This window comes from Vanessa atalanta, chromosome 3 (genome assembly GCF_905147765.1).
Source record: "Vanessa atalanta chromosome 3, ilVanAtal1.2, whole genome shotgun sequence".
NCBI classification, from domain to species: domain Eukaryota; kingdom Metazoa; phylum Arthropoda; class Insecta; order Lepidoptera; family Nymphalidae; genus Vanessa; species Vanessa atalanta.
Window position 1 is genome coordinate 9459542 of NC_061873.1, and position 19393 is coordinate 9478934.

Sequence of the window (19393 nt, forward strand, 5' to 3'; positions counted from 1 at the left end):
ACCCTACAATGACGTTAAACGAACTATATGGGCCACTCGTAATCTTTTATACCTTAAACTCAAGTCAATGCTATTGAAATAAGTGTTTCTGTATTCTATAGTACTTACTATTAATGTTTTTACAAAGATAATAACAATAAAACGTTTATAATTTACCGAATGTAGCCAAACATTGGTTACCAATATTGGTGAACATTTTGATAACAAAGATAATGTAAATTTTACTAAATGAAATCGATCTATTTTGATGAATACATCAATGAAAAGGAAATTTGGTGTTTCGCGCAATAATGAAATAGATTTGATTTCCAATTCACTAAATTTAAACAGATTATTGGATCTGACGAAAATTACTGAATAAAAAAGAAAACAAAATTAATACCGATGGAAGAACAGAATGTTACTGTTAACAAAATTTAATCATCAAATTAATGACCGGTCTAAGATCATGGTATCATCAAGAAATTTATTTAAGACATTATGTATATGAATATCGTAATTTCAGACGCCTAAAATGACACTGACAAACTTTTAATAAAAATTACAATTATTTAAGGAAATATTGAAAAAATATATAGAAGTGGCATTTAATAATAATTTTAAGGAACCTGTTTAGCGGCACTAGCATTTAATTTGTTAAACATAAAAGTTACTTACGATGAAGTATCTATATAGATATTTAGGTACACAATGTATCACTAACTTTTCTGCATACATTTCGTAGATCTACAAATCTTACATACCAAGTTTCCGTTATTCTGCTAGTTTTGACAGCTGTTGCTTGAAAGCGCCAGGACAGAAAAGATTATCTAAAAATATGACATATAAGCTATATACCAAAAAATATTCAACACATGAAACATACCGTAACTATAATAACATGAAAGTTCATATAAATCAATTTTGTTGATTATGCGTAAATCCGAGAAAATTTATGTAAAAAGACCTACCAAAGCAAAAATTTCAAGGAAGTGACTTAACTTCTGCCGCAAAATAAAAATTAGTAATAAAAATTTAACTCTTGAATAACTCTTGCTAAAGCGATTCGCAACGCTTAAAGTACTTTAAACGTCTATTTTAGGAATCAGAAAGTAAAATATTTATTTATGTTATATTAGTAAGACTTAATTTTTTATAAGTAACGTAAACTTGTAATAAACAACGCATAGTCAAATATTAGATAAATTTATGTTACAAATGCGTTATGATTATGTGAAAAATTTTGTTACATTTAAATTTTAATGCGGTGATCATTCATATTTTTATTTATACACGTATACCTATTATACGTACACGTGTAGGCGTTTCTCAATAATAACATCTTTTCATAAAACATTTTAGATCTTTCACAATCGAACAACGCATAACTCGGGAGTAACTCTTTAAAATGAGGACTATAAAACATCAATAACTCATTTATGGATATGATATTATTGATTTATCGTAACCTCAGGCAGCCGCGGAGTGGGCACGCACCATGATAAGGTGTCCGAAATAACTGCATCGGGCTCCTCAAGCGTTCAAGATGACTTTCAATTCAATCTTGATATATTTACGTTATTTTGGTTTATTAAAATGAAATAATTTAAATAATAAGCTCTACATTATGGTATGTTTGTTAAATTTAATTAAACGGTTTAAATTAATATGATTTATTTTTATCTATAGCTATAATTTGATTTATAGAAAATTATTTATATTAATTATGATTTCCAATAAAATAGATAAAGATATAAAAAAAATTGGGTCGGGACTTTTTAACTATTATGTTGTAAATGGTATTCCAAATAATATACCGAGAAAAAATCCGTGCTTTTCGCATCGACATGGTTCATGATGTTTACCATTTTGCATGCGCGTGTTAATTAATATGTATGGAAACGCATTATAATTAGTAGTGAGAATCTGTTGTAAAACCTTGTTTACTATGGATGACGGATAGTTGTTTGTGAAATCCATATAAATCGCGTTTATGTTGAGTCGTATCTATAAGCATAATAAATTCTCAGAGAATTCGTGACTGTTATTTATAATTAATTAAAATTATCAAAATATTTGAACAAATGAAATCTACGATATTTAAGTTCTGATCATTACTGATTGTTTTGAATTATATAAAAGTATAAAAACTATTATTTAAATTATCTAAAAGGTAGAAAATAAACTTTGAAAGTAAATAAATCCAATGTCTTCGTTACATTATACATTTGTATATGATATAAAAGATATTTAAAAGATCTTCCAATGTATTTTTTTTTTCAAATAAAATCTATCTAATTTCCTACTTAAAGTTATAACTTGTGTCAAAACATCATTATGTATTCACGCGATGTAAAATATAGTTAAAATATAATAATAGTTGCAATAATTAATTTTCTTCTATTTCAGTTGTCACGTGAGAAATCAACGAAACTAGCTCGGGTCGCAAGAGAAGAAGCGCGACCTAAGCAGTCGACTCAAAATAACACAAGCAAGTACCTAATAATATGTACAAATATGTATATAAAATATTCTTTACTTATACTATATTGAACCACTACCATGTATTACGTAGTTATATAACTATAATAAAGTTATATACTGTAATAGAGATATTATAATGATCATCATTACTTTACTACAACAGAAAACACCGCAAACGCAACGTTTTTTTAAAAAAGAGCCTGTTTTAAAGGAGTGCAGTTACTATATTAATAAGAATAGGTTTCAATTTATTTAAATGTAGGTATATTACTCTTTTATTATATAACTGGCAAATTGGCCATCTGATGGTAAGTGGTCACCACTAAAAATATAGATAAGTTCGCAAGATATTTTGTGGTCCATTTGCCAGACTGCAAATCTTTTTGAAATTAAAAAGTCAGTTATAAGCTTTTATTTACGAACTAAAATTATTCATATTTTCAATTAGAGTAATGATATTCAAATATGTGCAGCTTGTTTTTAAAAAGTTTTTATTGTATATTTTAGTAACATTCATCTATGGCGGATGTGAAACTCTATCCTGTGGAGCAGAAGCTGCATGTATTCAGCACAACAACACAGTGCATTATTGTGTATGCACAACTAACGCTGAACCCGCCAAAGAAGGTGTTGAATGCCCCCGAAGTACAGGTTATTGATTTAATATAATTATATTACGCTAATAAATAGGAAACCTTGATTTAAACATTAAAGAGTTTCTATTAAAGATGTTTTTTTTTATAGCAGTCTTACATATTTAATAAAATGTGTGAATTGTAGTGCCCCTGACGCAGCGCCAAGCGATCCACAATGTAATCCCACCGCGGCCGTCAAACGCCACCGACCTCAGATACCCACCGTCATCGCCCACCGCTCAAGTAAGACTATCAATCATCATTAAAACATCGTCTTATATCTCCTTATCTAACAATTCCCAAGGCATAGATACTGATTACAGTTTAGAATTAACATTATCACGTTCAAGAATACCCTTTCATATACCTTATAAATTGGCTCGTTAGTTCAGTGGCTAGAAGGCCGCAGATTCCGAGGTCCTGGGTTCAAACCCCAGGGTGAGCAGGAAAAGTTATTGGGTTTAGTATCGAAAGTTCCCAGTAACAGGCCGGAACATGAAAATTGAAATTGCGTGCTTTCCAAGGTATTCCCGTACCTTGTAAAGCCATTGGTCCTGTGTGCGAACTCTTCCCGGACGTGACTTGGATTTACCGTCCCATGGAATTATGAGCGTGAGGGAATAGAGTGTGCACTTTTGCACACATACATATGCACTATACTATGTCCGAAGGAGTCTGTGGCCGAAATCGTTCAGGATGACATCACATCAACGATTATTTAAAAACGGAACCTTACTTTATATCATCATGAAATTTGCTGTTTACGATTTATTTTGATAACGTAATATATTTTTTTTATTATTGTATTAAATCCTTCGATTATTAGTACCTATATTATAAATGTGAAAGTTCAGATGCTTGTTACTTAATCAAGCAAAAATGTCTTCACAGATAAAAACTTATACCCTGACTTAAACATAGGATACTTAACAAACTCGCGTGCGAAGCCTCGGGCGGATGCTAGTTCAGTAATAATACTCTTGTTACTGATATTATTTAAAACATAAATTATTGCCAACTGTTCTGCCAAATGTTAAATTTATGATCTACATTATTTTGTTGTTGCTAAAATATTGTTTTTGATGTTAATTATTGTATATGTTATCTGTTGAGCTGCCAAAGTCTTATAAAATAGAATTTCAAATTTGGATTATTATCTAAAATTTTAGTTATAAAAGATAAACAATAGGCTTTATGATAATCCGGAGAGAACATAGACAAACGATTGCATTTGTGTAAATTGATTATGAAATACGGTTACGAGAATTCGTTTATTTTTCGACGCATTTATTTGTTATGTTTTATAAAGTTATTTTAATTTATAGAGAGATGCTCTTTTTACATTTATATGATATTATAACAATCTATAATGGTCATTCATTATAGATTGCTAAAGATATCTGATGACCTCATTATAATAAATAAAAAAAAAAAACAATATTTCTACCTGTTACGAATACTTTAGGAAAAGTATTCATATATTATAAAGGTCTTTTATTGTATATTTAATATATTGTATATAAAAAAATAATATTTTAAGCGATTATAAAAAGAACAAAGAGTCAAATAATTTTAACGTTTTAAATTACTATCAATCAAATATGACAAAAATAAATTTCATTTCAAGTAAAAATTATTAATTCGATTAACCTTTATCAATCAAGATAGTATTGATTTCGAATACTCCGTCGGTCAATCCAGAATGAATGGAACGGAATATGAATTAAAGTTTTCCATCGTAACTGATAAATATTCATGGCAGGTCACCTTGGTAACATTTTTCGATGACAATGAAAGATCTATATATTCGTAGCCAGACCAATAAAAATACTGAGTAGTAAAAATATGCAACAATAATTTCATAGTTACGTTTAGTGTAATTTATATTACAAATAAGAACAATGACCTTTTACATTAATTATGACGATATAAAAATTACATTAAACTGGTATAAAAATCATCCAAACAAAGTTTTTTTGACTGTGATACAAAGCTGCTACAGTTCGATTAGGGCGATTTATTTAAGTTTAGTCATTCTTCTTTTATTAGAATGATATAAAAGAGAAATTCATATAATATTAGTAACTATGAAGCTGCTGGGACAAACCAACTCTCCTGTTAGGGAACACGGTTAGGGTTGTAGGTACGTAGCTACTGTAGCGTTTAGAGGATAATCATGTGGCAAACTTTCATCCAACGCATGCAGGTTTCCACGTCATGTTTTCCTTTAACGTCAAGCGTGAAATAACCTGTAAATAAAAATGAAGTACATAAAACTCAGTAGTGTTATCGTGATTTGAACCTGCAATTCTTAGATACATGCAACGCTGTCTAATTATCTATGTGGCAACCAAGTTTCATTAGAAATGTAAAAAAAAAAACTTTCACATTTGTACTGATTAAGTGAAAATATTTTTATACTACATATTATTTTCATTTCCACGTATTTTATTTTTAGGCACCGAATCCACTAGTAAGCAGTGAAATAATAGCAGAAGCAACAGCAAGCAGCGATACAGCCATTTTAGGATCAGGCGCCTACTCCAATGCGAGTGCCCCAGTGCTGTTGAGCATGGCTGCTGGATGTGGAGTACTATTGCTCATAGTTTCGATAGTTATATTCTACCTCAGGAAACGGATATGTAACATCGATAGAAAAGACAAACCGGTACGACTTATACTTTAATTAAAAGCTTTAATATACCTCGTTTATCCTGAACATGGATCCGCTTACGAAGTAAATATCTCAACTTAAATTTTCATAACCATTGTTATTATTTTATAGATATTGTATATAAAAGCATGAACATTCAAAAGTTTATGTCTAATATTTATTTTATAATTGTTGCTTAGTCCTTGCTTGCGATGTTTTTGCTTAGCATACGTTATGTTTGTAGCGTATACGGCCAGGAGAACCACTACTTGCTGAACGGTATATAACGAACCCGCAGTACGGCGTATGCGGTGCAGGGAATGTTTCGGCTCCAGTTACTGTGCCGGGATCTCCCGCTCCACCTCCATCAAATAAAGGGAACGAGCCGCAAGTTACACTCCTAGAAAGAAATGCTTTAACGTTCCTGGAAGAAGTCGGTGAAGGATGCTTTGGGAAAGTGTATAAAGGTACTTTATATATAGATGTATTTAATGTATACACATTATTTATTTTAGGAAAACAGACGATGATGATGATGATATTTCGTCATCTTCGCCTTCTTACACCCTCAATGCACCACTCACTCACCACTCACAAGAGACATAATTAACTTCTTATGGATCATGAGATTACGTCCCTTGTGCCTACAATGACACTGGCTCATTCACCTTAGAAACCGGAATATAGAAATACAAAGTTTATTATTATCATAATAAGTTTAGTGTTGTATATATCTTTATAATCTATAAACGTATTTATTATTGTAAGGACTACAAAATTAATTTTTGTTTGTCAAAATAGTTAGGCATAATATTCTTAACTTAAAATAATACTGTTTGATGATATCGCCTATTGACATATTATTTACTACAAAACGCTGTCAAAAATGTTATTATTAAATTTTATGTTATTATTAATAGGGGTTCTAAGAAGTACCACTGCTGAAGAGCAGGTTGCTATAAAAGTCCTAAAAGACAATGCCGGTCGCAGCGCAGAAGAAGATTTCGTTAGAGAAGTTTCCATAATGTCAGCATTCCGTCATCCTAATATATTGACACTAATAGGCGTAGTATACAGAGGTAGGTTTACCGTAATATAATATACTTATTTTTAAATTGTATTTATTATTATAATAAACAATAAACTTATTCATAAAACTGGCCTATTATTATTTCAGATGATACAAATGTAAGTCCATGGATGGTTTTCGAGTACATGGAGTGGGGTGACTTAGCGGGTGTTTTACGTGGTTCTCGGGGAGGGAGACGACCAGGCTTAGTTCTCGATGAATCGGCTTTACTACACGTAGCTCTACAAGTAGCGCGTGGAATGCAATATCTGGCATCCAGAAGGTTTGTGCACAGGGATCTGGCTGCTAGGAATTGTCTAGTAGGTACCAATTTAGCGGTTAAAATAGCTGATTTCGGGATGTCTCGTGACGTTTACACGTGTGACTACTATAAAATGGGTCGTGAACGACCTATGCCTGTGCGCTGGATGTCACCAGAAAGTATTGTTTATGCTAGATTTACTCATGAATCCGATGTTTGGTCCTACGGCGTAGTTCTTTGGGAAATTTACAGTCGCGGAAAACAACCGTTTTACGGTTGTAATAACTATGATGCTTCAAAGAAGATTTTAAGGGGAATACTTCTTGTGCCACCAGATGACTGTCCCCGATTCGCATGTGAATTAATGAGAGCATGCTGGGCAATAGATCCCAGGGATAGGATAATGTTTGATGAAATATGTACAAAGTTAGAAGCTGCTCAAGCAACTGGTCCCGATTCTAGCACTCAAATGCGACTACCTCGGCCGCCGGTAGGGCCTTTAGAATCAGAAGGCTACTTAGTTCCTAATCCACCACCTCCAACTGTAGATTACTTAAAACCTCTACCGGATCTTGACCCAGATTCAGACTTTAGTGAAGATGATGACGTAGAAGAATATACTTGACGTCCGGACCCCGCGCCCAGTTCGCAATATGTTCCCCGCTCTTCACCCTTGGCTGCAGCTAGGTGGACTGCCTTCACATTCCTATCACCAATGGATAATGAATATTTTGAGTGCTAAATCAACACTCTCTATTCTGAATAACCAGTCTAAAATTATTTACAAGGAATGTAATGCCTGAATAATTTTATTGTAGAAATAATACTCAAATATATTATGACGTGTGATATTACATGTGTTTGAAAATGTGAGTGCGTGTGTATGTGTGTGAATAGTTAAATTATCTTAAAATATTACAGATCATCATTTTGAATATTGTGCCATATAAATATGATATACCAAAAATGTATGTGATGGTCTTTAATGGATTTACTACAATTCCATATTTTATTCAAATGTAACTAATACGTGTAGCTATAAGCTTATGTACAATACCAGTAATGTATAAGCAAAATGTATTCTTTTATAATAAAATAATGTTCTTTGCTAGTAAAATGTATTTATTTACTGTATTGTAGATGTTTTTTATATAAAATGTAAAATAAAATTATTATTAAAATACTAAAACGAAATTAGGTTTATGTACATCTTATTTTATTTAATTATAAATGTCATGCGTATTTTCATAAATGTACAGTGTAATAATAATTGTTAATACATATTTAGCAATTTTCTTGTAACTTTATTAGGGTACTATTTATTTATATACCGAAAATAATGTGAATATAATACCTTTAACTTAAATGCCAAATTATCATTTAATAAGAAAACTGGTGGAAGATTAGTGTACAGAACAAAAATTAGAAAATAATAAATCTTGCTGCGTAGATTGCTGCTTTAATTTTTAAATATAAATATAAGAAAATAACTATTTTAAGGATCATATTATAACAGTATCATTTTTTTTGTATTAGTAAATAAAAATGCCTCACATAAAAGGTACGCGTGATCTAAGTTGGCCGGGCTGAAATTCGTCGCGTCGCTGAAAATCGAGATGCCCAGGCTTAATATATTAGAAGAGATTCTCATAATGTGCGGTTGCAGTTACATCAATAATCGATTATATTTATAATATGTTAATTTTTATCGTGTGCGAAATTCTCGGAGAGCTCAACCGGTCAACTAAGTTCCGCTTATTGTACAGTGGTCTAACTGTGAAAAAATAGCAAATAATCATTTAATATTTAACATGTAAATACATTGACGTAATTATATAAATAAAATAATTTCAAAATATTTTTACATCAATTCGGTTCTACATATTATTGTGTAGTTAAACTTTTTTATAAAATATAGTAAAGAGTATTCTTATTAGATTAATAATATGGGTATTTTGAAAAGTTTACTGCAATATTTTAAAATGCGATTTTCATTAGGGACGGTAAACATATACTTAGAGTACCATTTTGATAAATCATAATATAATCCTGTAACGTTAAAATGATATTTAAAAATAATTACATAAACATGTGCTTACTAAAAAGTATTTGTATTAAATAAAAACTTTTGTTTCCTTCAAATACTCGAGATTATGTATGGAAAATCTACAATAATCCTAGCCACAATTTTTTCTATTATAACACAAAGGTTAAATATACACATATTGAATACATTTTTCATGATCCGATATTTGTTTTATTTACCAATCTTAATTTTGCTGAAGAGTTAGAGTACCTACGAATTATTCTTGTCTAAGCTAATCAAAACAGGATCATAAGAATCATAAATCTACGAGTTTAAATTAAATGTTGCCATCGATTCAACTTGTAGATTTCTAACTTTATTTGTAACAAGCGACCCGCCCGGCTTCGCATGGATGTAATGCTGCCACTGAATATATTACAGAATGTCTTAGAACGTTCACGGTTTTTCAGTCGTTAGACAATACAAACTCTCTCGTCTCTGCCTTTTAAATCTGTAATATCTTCGAAAATATTCATTTAAATTACATGTTGTAAAGGGCCATATTGATCTATGTTAAATGCACAATGTATTTAAGGTACTAAATTGGATAAGGATTAATGCTGTATTGCTTAAATCGCTTCGGAAATAAGCCATTATTTTTCGTAAAAAGTAATGGATAAAAAATGGTTGTTGAGGACTATCCCTAAGAGATAGACATATACCATCGCGGACTTTTTATAGACCTTTTTAAGGTGTACAATACTGTAGAACATTATTTTTATCTATCTTGTAGAGTTCAGCTAGCGTTTACAATATAAGCACAAAAAATGTGTTTATTTACGACATCACTTTAGAAACCTCTAAAATGATCAGTGTTTTTCTACTGTATCGTGCAAGTATTATACATATAAAGCTTCCTCTTGAATCAATCTATATATTTAAAAACCTCATCAAAATCCGTTGTGTAATTTTAAAGATCTAACTATACATAGAGACAGATGACGGTAAGCGAATTTGTTTTATAATATGAAATAAAATAATGATTTTATTCGTTTTTTATTTATATTTTTTTTTTATTTAGTCTTTACTGTACACCGCATGACCAAATAAATTAAAAAATACAGGTTCATAATAAATTGTTACGTGTCCCTTGTTTTAATAATCTTAACATTTTAAATAAATACCAGAACATTTTATTTGCCTATAAATTAAAATCAACAGAACCACTTTTAAACAATGAACACAGCCTACACTCGGTACTCGTAAACATTTAACTTGGTATTACCCCTATAATTTGAACGTAATGTAACATTATACCATGAGGGCATTTGTATAGTCAGTACAATGAGACGAGTCACTAGCCGCATGATCTATTTCCAATTTTTCGAGTAAGCAAATTAATATATATATAAGCGTATTATATTTTATATAATATTAGTCAGTCAAGAATTAAGTTTCATAGTTTTATTAAATTACACAGCTAGCGAATTGACAAATGAACTTAACGCAAGTGACTTAAGTCATGACATGTGTAGACAGATTTTTATCTGTGTGAATTTTAATCATCTATAAATATTTTATCTGTATTCCAATAATTTGACGGCAGAAAAAACCAACACCTACTAATGTCAAATCGTTATTCGATCTCGGAGATTTCGGCGTTTATTGTTGTGATCATCAATAAATTTCTTTAAAATGTAAAAATAGTGTTTAACATTATAAAATTAAAAAAATACTACTACGAATGTAATACATGGTGCCGCATCCTGAATAAGTCATAATGCCTCCAGTAATTTCTAGGAATAAGAAGAATGGCGCTGAATATGAGGTAAATATTTCTCTTAAACCATAAAAATTATGCATACCGAGCTTTCTATTTTCTAACAGAAGTCACCTCCATCTGAAACTCACAATGTTGGCCTGATTGAACTGTTGCTCATGTTATTATTTAGAGAGCTGCAGCTGCTTTAAAATACGTTTTATCTCAGATAAACCTGTTTCGGCAGAAATAGAATGTTTCTTTATTTATTTTGTTAATATATTGTAATAAGAATTTCTCGAGTAATATAAATTCATTAAAATATGTCTAATAGATTAATAACTTATTGGATTAAATATTTATATCACATTTTAAATAATTGTGAGTGGTACTTTTAATATTTTAAACAGTTTTGGTATAAGATTATGTCATACAAATTGTATTCTACTACCACATGTAGATAGAAAAGCCTGTCATACATACATAAATTAAATCATTCATATTTAAGTATGTAATATTCAACAAAAGCATTCTATATCCTTTTGAATAAACAATAAAGGCAGTGACATAATGTACTCATAGGAAGCCACTTCTAATGTTATGTAAATGAATACTAATATTTTAAAAAAATGTAAGTTTATTAAAAATTTATATAATCTCTGTGTTTTCAGAATGTATTAAACAATAAATGCAATGTTCTTGACTTTGAAAAATACATACAAGAGAATAAAACATTATTATTAAATGATCCATTAAGAGATATTCTACTTTACCCAACAGATGATGTTTCTGTGAGTATTTACACAATTAGTAAAAATCTACATACATATGTAAAGAACTCAGATTTAATAGTACCAATATAATAATTGTATAGAACATTGATATAATTAATAGTCTATTGTTATTAATGATTATTTTCCCTAATGACAATATTATCAGTCTACTGTAAATAATAAACTTATAAAATTAGTTTGAAGAGTTTTTGTGTACATGGGAAGCATTATTTATAGAGTGTAGTACTTCCCCGTCGCTGGAGGACTGTGACGACAGCAGTGCCTGATGTGAGAACGGCTGCCACTTGCCCTTTGCTTACAAGACAGGCGTTGCTAAGCTATGCCTCTAGTTGGAATCTTGTGCATTACAAATATAGCAACTATTCCGGCTCTTATCTGAATTTGCCTAGGTAAATATTTTCCTTATTGAAATAGCAGAAACAGTAATTCATTAAAGTGTATATATAAACACACATATACTGTGCTTAAAACTAAATCAGAATGTGAAATAGATTTATGTATAAACATTTTTCTCAAATTTCAAAATGTTGATATTTATTGGTGGGTTATCTTGATGCATCTCATACACAACTTAGAATCTCATTAGCTATATAATTAGCATACTTTTCATGGTTGTAGTTTAGTTTACTGATATTTAAGGTTATTCCACACTATCTAATATCTGACTCACTTCCTATCCATTTAATAAAAGACTCATTGTAAAATATGAACAATGATAGTAATTGATTCTATTTTAAATTGTCAACATTCCTATAATGATATCATATGGTTTTATCATATTCACAATTTCATTCATTTAAAATAAATGAATTTTTTTAAATGCAATATAATTTATTTGGTTCCTGCGGTGAACATGTAAACCCTACCTGGGTTTTTAGCTATATATGTGCCTGATGGAACTTCTAATGGAAAACATTTCAGAGTATTCAACATTTTAAAAATGCATCTTAAGGTTGATACAGAGCACAGCTAATTAGTTCTGGATAAACAACTATAATTACACACTTCCCAGAAAATATTTCGTTCCTTATTATTACCACCGTTTTCAAAAAAACCTAAAACATCTGACTTTTATTTATGAAAACCTATAAAATTATTTTTATTTTTCTAATTTAAAAAATGGTGAACTTAAATTCAAATATTCATCATGTATTCTTTGTTAGTATGCTAATGATGCTATAAATTTTAATTTCAAGCAACATAGAGGTAAAGTTCAAAGATTTGGAAAAAATATTTATATATAGATATTAAAGAACTTAATTTACAATACTTGTTATGATGCCGAAAACGTCTAAATGTTATGACATTGAATTGCATACCTGTTTTAACAATGATGAATAGTTGTATATAATCATTGCTCAATGTTTATAATATAAACTATTAACATTTACATTACTAAAGTGAATGGATTTCATAACAATTTAATACGAGAAATCTAGAAATATTTTTAACATTTTATTTGTTTCATTGTAATCTGTTTATAGCACACAGTTTTAACTTAATACTTTTCATTTGGACAGTGAATGTTTATAACACTTAATATAATTGTATGTTACAATGTATTATTAATGTTGAATGAAACTGATACAACATTTTATAATATTTACACAGACCAATCGGCAATAAGTTGACTGAGGAAGTTTATGACATAGATACAGAAACCGATTATGAAAATGAAGCTCAAACGAAGGTTGATATTGGAACCAAAGAAGGTTACTTGCTCAAAGGACCAGAAATCGGCTCAGATAGGATATTTAGCAATCTTGCTTCTAAATCATTTAAAAAGCGCTACTGCTCAATGGTTCGGGAAGCCGACGGCGCCTATATCCTCGAAGTTTATAAGGATGAAAAGAAAACAGACACCAAGCTCACTATCGTTATGGATTTCTGCTCGGACGTTGTTAAGGTATTTACATTTCTTCACCACCTAGAAATAAAAAAATAAATTACAAACGCTTATTGAAAGTCAGTAGTATATGATTAAAAACCTTATTTTCGATTGGAGCATTTCGACTTTCTATACAACGCTACCTATTACTAGTTGTCGTAGTGAAACATTATTACGTCTCCATATCGAAGTATTTGTTGACTTTTCAAAATTATTAGTATATTCAAAGAAACTCATATTATGATATCATTGATGTACCTACGTATTTTATTGCCTGCTTTATAAAAAAAAAAAGTCTAAATAATCCTGAATCTTAGCTTATGATCCTCAATACTACATTTATTAAAGCGCCCTAAGTAATTACAGAGAATTCTTTAAAAAGCGGTGTCATTGGCATTAAAAGCGCAGAGCCGTTATCTATCTGATTCGCTTACAGATACAGACTTGATCTTATTTCTTAGTATTTAGAGCGTAAACGAACAAACTAGTACATACCTGTTTTTCTCTGGTTACGAGTTTATAGGGCATGTTTCTTTTCAACGAACGCCAAGATTTTTATTAGGTCCCATTAAAACGGCGTTAATGGCTAGGCTTTTAAATGTCACTGTCACAATTTATATAAATTTCAATTACTTAAAGTAAATTTGTTTTCAAAATATTAGTCTTTTAAGTCATTTGAAAATATGCAAATTAATTTTATTCCTTTCTTTACAACGCGCGAAATAATGACTTCAAACACTCAGATAAACATCTCATATTTGGATTAGCTTTAATTAAATTAACGGTTTGATGAATAAAAAACAAAATATCCGGTTAACATGTTTATGAGATTAATATTTATTATAGCTACTTTGCTTTTACTGGTGATTAATGTATAATCTTTTTTTTTTTAATTTACTTTTTGTTAACTCGAAAACTAAATTATTAAGGGAGTTGTTTCAAATCAGACAAAAAGTACTATTTTATAAGAACATATGGATGAAATGTTGATAACCGACTTACGGCGATACCCTAGTTTGATACTTGTGAAAGTTTTATTTATTTATAGTTAATGACGCATATAACTTTCTGACATACTTCTATCCCGATCGTATTCTGTGGCGAGTTTACAGAATAGCTCTATACGTCGTCAAGAAAAACCTGCGGTATTCAATCAGTTTAAATGTCCAGTGTTCTTGTTTTAGAACACAAAGCGCGGGAAATATTGTTTCGAATTGCGTATGTCTGGCAACAAAGGATACACGTTCGCAACTGAAAATGAAGAGGATATGAACGATTGGATAAATGCATTCATAGCGGCTCTGAAAAAGAACCAGGACCAAGACGGTCCACAATCAGACGAAGTGCTGGACAAAGGTGATAAACATATGCCGTATATTATAACATTTCATATTACGTAGAAACTTGTCCTTCTGTTATTACCCGACTCCAAAAAATCACCTTCACGTACACATAAACTATTTTTTTTTTTTATTTTACTTCAACATTTGAATCAAAATACAAATGGGCATTCATAAGCACACTTATTGGTCATTTCAAATTATTTTACTAAATCTACAACTTTTACTGGATTTAAATGCCGAGAAAAAGTTTCTTAACTGGTTTCTTACCGTTTCCTAACCTTATATATTATAATGTTTTACGATAAGAAGGCATGTAGTCTTGACGTAGGCTTTTATAAGCACTTTTGAATCGCAATTTTCCAGATTTGTATTAAACGTAAAGCTTCCATCGATTTGTAATGTAGATTGTGCCTAGGAGACCCGGCAATAAACTCAGTAGTTAATCTTTTCCAATATTTGTGACACAAAGTTATGTCACTTAAATACAATGAAATTTATATTTATATATATAATAATAAAATACTATATCGCACTCCCGGTGCGAGACCGTCACTTTTACGAATATGAATTTTAAATCTGTCATTCTCCAAGCGTCGCCGTGATTTGCGCCAAAACACTGACATGACACTCACGCCATCTTACGGAAACTATATTATGTTACGGTTAATGCACCAAGTAAAGGGATGCTTCAGGATGCTTATGACGCATTTAACTATTTTTTTTAATTTTTGATAAAGTGACGGTCTCGCACCGGGGGTGCGATATGGTACTGTTATCTTGTTTAAGTGTGCAACAGGAAATATTTTTGGCGTCGCGTTCTTTTGTTAAAATAAATTTTATTTAGATGCAGACATATCTCTGACCGCGGAGCCGCCTCCTCCAACGTACGGCACTCTGAAGGGTCTCGAACACAGCATGAATCCACTTCTGATGCGATATTCACGTGAAACTGACTTATCGATAGCAGCAGCGCGTAATGATTGTCGTTCTAACATCTTCTTTTTACCTTATAAACGAGCACCCTCGCCGGAACCGCAATTGGAACCTTTCAAGTAAGAGATTTCAAAATGTATTTTCCAATAAAAACTTTAAAAAAAATCGATAAAAATGAAAAAAATAAAATTCTGACATTAAGGATAACTTTGTAATAGTAAATCATTTTTTTTTTCATTTGTTCTCGTCATTTATTAAAAACAAACAACAACCAACCAACAATTTGTTTAAGAAATGACGAGAACCTAATTATTCCTCGCAAAATTTTACCTTTCAGAGAACATTTTGGCCAAAGAATTTTGCTCAAATGTGAAAGCTTAAAGTTTAGGTTACAAGCGCCAATAGATGGCGATAAAGAACTGTTATGCCAAGTCGAGCCATACTACACACACCTCGCGCTGTACGACGCCCGCAGTGGCAAGAAAGTTACGGAAAATTTTCATTTTGACGTGAATCACGCCGCGGTAAAGGATCTAGTCAAAGATAATGAGTGCACAAAGTCATTAGTAGAAAATTTTAGCTACGATGTTAAGTTAGACGTTAAACAAATATCAGAAGAATGGTTCCGATCAAAGAGACAGGTATGTCATAACATAAAATCAATAGGTAATTAAATTGTTTAATATTATTGTAATCTTTTGTCTCTTTCTTTAAGGTTGTGTTGTCAGTAAACAATCCTCATCCAGATCTATTTATAGTAGTAAAAATCGACAAAATCCTTCAAGGACATGTCAACCAGGTTCTCGAGCCTTACATGAAGGCAACAAAGGATCCTCGCTTAGGGCTCAAAGTCCACAAAACTATACAAGCTTATGCCAACCGAGTTGGAAATTATCGAATGCCATTTGCTTGGGCTGCTAAACCTTTATTCAAGTAAGATAGAAATAATCAAAAATGAATCGTCTACTTTACTATACTAGCCTACCTTTTATTTATTTTTTTATACAGATTATACAGCAACGATTTGGACACTACTCCAGAATTCCCAGCAATTTATCGCCAAGAACCGAATAAGATGTCAGATGAGGACATACTCAAAATCTTATCTGATTACCGTAAACCGGAAAAATTGGCGAAACTTACCGTCATACCGGGATGGCTGAGCATTAATATACAGCAGAGTGTAGAACAAATACCAAGTATGAATATGCAGTAATATGCAGTAATTTTATTAGATAACATAATAAGGATTCTCTTAAGCTTCTACAGGAATCCTTATAAACTGTTTGACTTACTTGTTTATCCGATTTTAACATTTGCATAATGAATAGGATGCATTAAAAAAAAAATTCTTGTCTACATTTTACGAGAGCCGCGACGCCTCAGTGGATACTTAACTGAAGTATTTATGTCCTTAATATGGAATTATAATTTAGTGTAAATATTTGGCAAACTACAAACATACTTTATCCGATAGCGGGCTCATCTAGATCTTATCATATCAGAGGAATGTATGAGAGCTAGTGAGAAAATTAAAATTTATTTGTTGTGTCTAATTCATTACTTAATTATAGTTTCCACAAAAACGCGTTGTATTTATTTTGTTAAGAAAATTTATACGAATATACTGAAGGGTTCATTAAGGGCAACGATCTAATTATTAGAATTATGTAATTTTACAACTCGAACTTGGGTGCAATGTTGTATCATCAGCTGTACTGAGTTGACCTTGTTTTAATAATATTTATCAATATACATAACAATACATCTTGTTGACAGATTGTATGACTAGTTCCTACGCAGCCTTAAAGCCGTTTCCGCTGCCACCGCCTTCGCCCCTAACTTTGGAATTGGCTACGTTGAACTTAGAACCAGAACAACCTTACGCAGCGTTCTTACACCATTTGTATGTCAGACCGCTGTCGTTAAACTTTGAGTCGCAGAAGATGTTCGTTCGAGCTAGGAACATCGCCTGCTCTATAGAGCTCAAGGAAAACGACTCAGGCGATGTTAAGCCATTGCAGGTAGAGTAAACAAGATTTTTACATTCGTAGAATATAGTAGGGCTTAGCACAAGTTTGTCAATTTAGGTACCACTTACTGATCATATACTCTACCAAACAGAAATATGCATATATTTTTTTATATACAGGCTCTAGAGAGAGCATCTTAATTCCTAAAGTTGGTTGCACGTGTAAGAAATGATTAATATTTCTCACCATCACCAAGTGGTGACCCCTAAGCAACATACCGTCTGCGTACCTTTTTTATGATTTTTTGGTGCACTTATGTATTTTAAATTTTGCTAGGTTATATACGGGCGCACGGGTATGACGTCACAATACCGTTGCTCAGTATTGCATCACAATGCAAATCCTAATTGGTGCGATGAAGCTAAAATAAGACTACCGACTACCATTACACCATCACACCACTTGCTGTTTACCTTCCACCACATTTCCTGTGATCTTGCCAAGAAGAACGATACGAATGTCGAAACTTGTATAGGGTGAGAACAAAGAGAATTCTTAATATCTTAATTCCTAATACTACGGTGTATACAACTTACGCAAATAAACAACTTTACAGTATAGGCGAAAGGTTTAGAATGAGACCTGTATCCGTTACATCCTCCTTAAAACATGAATATTTTATATAATATCAGCTTTAAAAAAAATCAAATGCTTAAAATATGAACTGAATGAAGTATCCACTTAATTACTTTGTCTCAATTTTATAGCGAACTTACCCTGATACAATATTTATATGTATTTTAGGTATGCGTGGGTCCCGTTGCTGAAAAATGACAAATTTATTGATGAATTTGTGAGTTTACCTATTGCTACCCATTTACCATCTGGATATTTGTCAATACAACCACTCGGTCTCGGCAGAGGGGTAAGACATATTCATCGTAAAATATCACCTTTAATGACTTTAGTTTAAAACCACAAACAACAACAACACAACAAACTTTAATTTTGAACTAAGTGCAGTTGCTATATTGAATTCTAACCAAACAAAATCATCAAATCTAACCTAATTATTCTCTTACACAGAATACGGGTCCAGAAGTAGTTTGGGTTGAAGGAGAGAAACCGCTGTTCCGTTGCCAACTAGTCCTGGACTCAACGGTCGCCACTCGGGACGTCCACTTACATAATCTATTCTCACAAATCGAACGCCTGATAAAAACCAGTTCTCCCCCCACCTCCCCGACGCCCCCGCCGTGGCACGACGTGTGCAACGCACTCAAAACTGCGCACGCGATTAATCTGAGTTCTTTGATTGCGTTTCTACCAACAATATTAAATCAGCTCTTTGACCTTATGGTAAGCTAGTGGTAACAACTACCGAAGTAATTATTTTTTGGTGATTATAGAATTAATTTACTAAGAAATCAGTACTTATTACCTGTTTAGAAAAAATAGGAATTTAAGAAAAGAAAAATTAAAATAAAACTAAGTTTACAATTATTTTGTGCGGTATTAGTTTTAATTACTTTAATTCGATATTTTAATATAAATAAGTTTGATGATAATGAATTGTTGTCAATACGTCTATCACA

The 19393-nt window shown here is 31.4% G+C and overlaps 2 protein-coding genes across 4 annotated transcripts in view; both read left to right on the plus strand.

The window, feature by feature from the left end:
- LOC125077330 (muscle, skeletal receptor tyrosine-protein kinase-like) overlaps positions 1–8169 on the plus strand; it is a 32298-nt gene extending 24129 nt beyond the window's left edge. Inside the window, exons 2-8 of one of the 2 annotated variants that reach the window (XM_047689249.1) lie at positions 2389–2470; positions 2971–3114; positions 3244–3341; positions 5557–5766; positions 6050–6218; positions 6672–6830; positions 6929–8169. In XM_047689249.1, coding sequence (XP_047545205.1) covers positions 2389–2470; positions 2971–3114; positions 3244–3341; positions 5557–5766; positions 6050–6218; positions 6672–6830; positions 6929–7707 — 1641 coding nt within the window. In that variant the 3' untranslated portion in view covers positions 7708–8169. Of the gene's footprint in view, positions 1–2388; positions 2471–2970; positions 3115–3243; positions 3342–5556; positions 5767–5995; positions 6219–6671; positions 6831–6928 lie in introns of both variants that reach the window. The other variant, XM_047689248.1, reaches the window with a different exon arrangement.
- A 2586-nt stretch (positions 8170–10755) lies between these two features.
- LOC125077329 (dedicator of cytokinesis protein 9) overlaps positions 10756–19393 on the plus strand; it is a 40043-nt gene continuing 31405 nt past the window's right edge. Inside the window, exons 1-13 of one of the 2 annotated variants that reach the window (XM_047689246.1) lie at positions 10756–10936; positions 11539–11658; positions 11878–12050; positions 13273–13567; positions 14734–14905; positions 15737–15944; positions 16163–16466; positions 16541–16758; positions 16834–17024; positions 17605–17849; positions 18135–18334; positions 18603–18723; positions 18885–19157. In XM_047689246.1, coding sequence (XP_047545202.1) covers positions 10889–10936; positions 11539–11658; positions 11878–12050; positions 13273–13567; positions 14734–14905; positions 15737–15944; positions 16163–16466; positions 16541–16758; positions 16834–17024; positions 17605–17849; positions 18135–18334; positions 18603–18723; positions 18885–19157 — 2568 coding nt within the window. In that variant the 5' untranslated portion in view covers positions 10756–10888. The remainder of the gene's footprint in view (positions 10937–11538; positions 11659–11877; positions 12051–13272; positions 13568–14733; positions 14906–15736; positions 15945–16162; positions 16467–16540; positions 16759–16833; positions 17025–17604; positions 17850–18134; positions 18335–18602; positions 18724–18884; positions 19158–19393) is intronic. The other variant, XM_047689247.1, reaches the window with a different exon arrangement.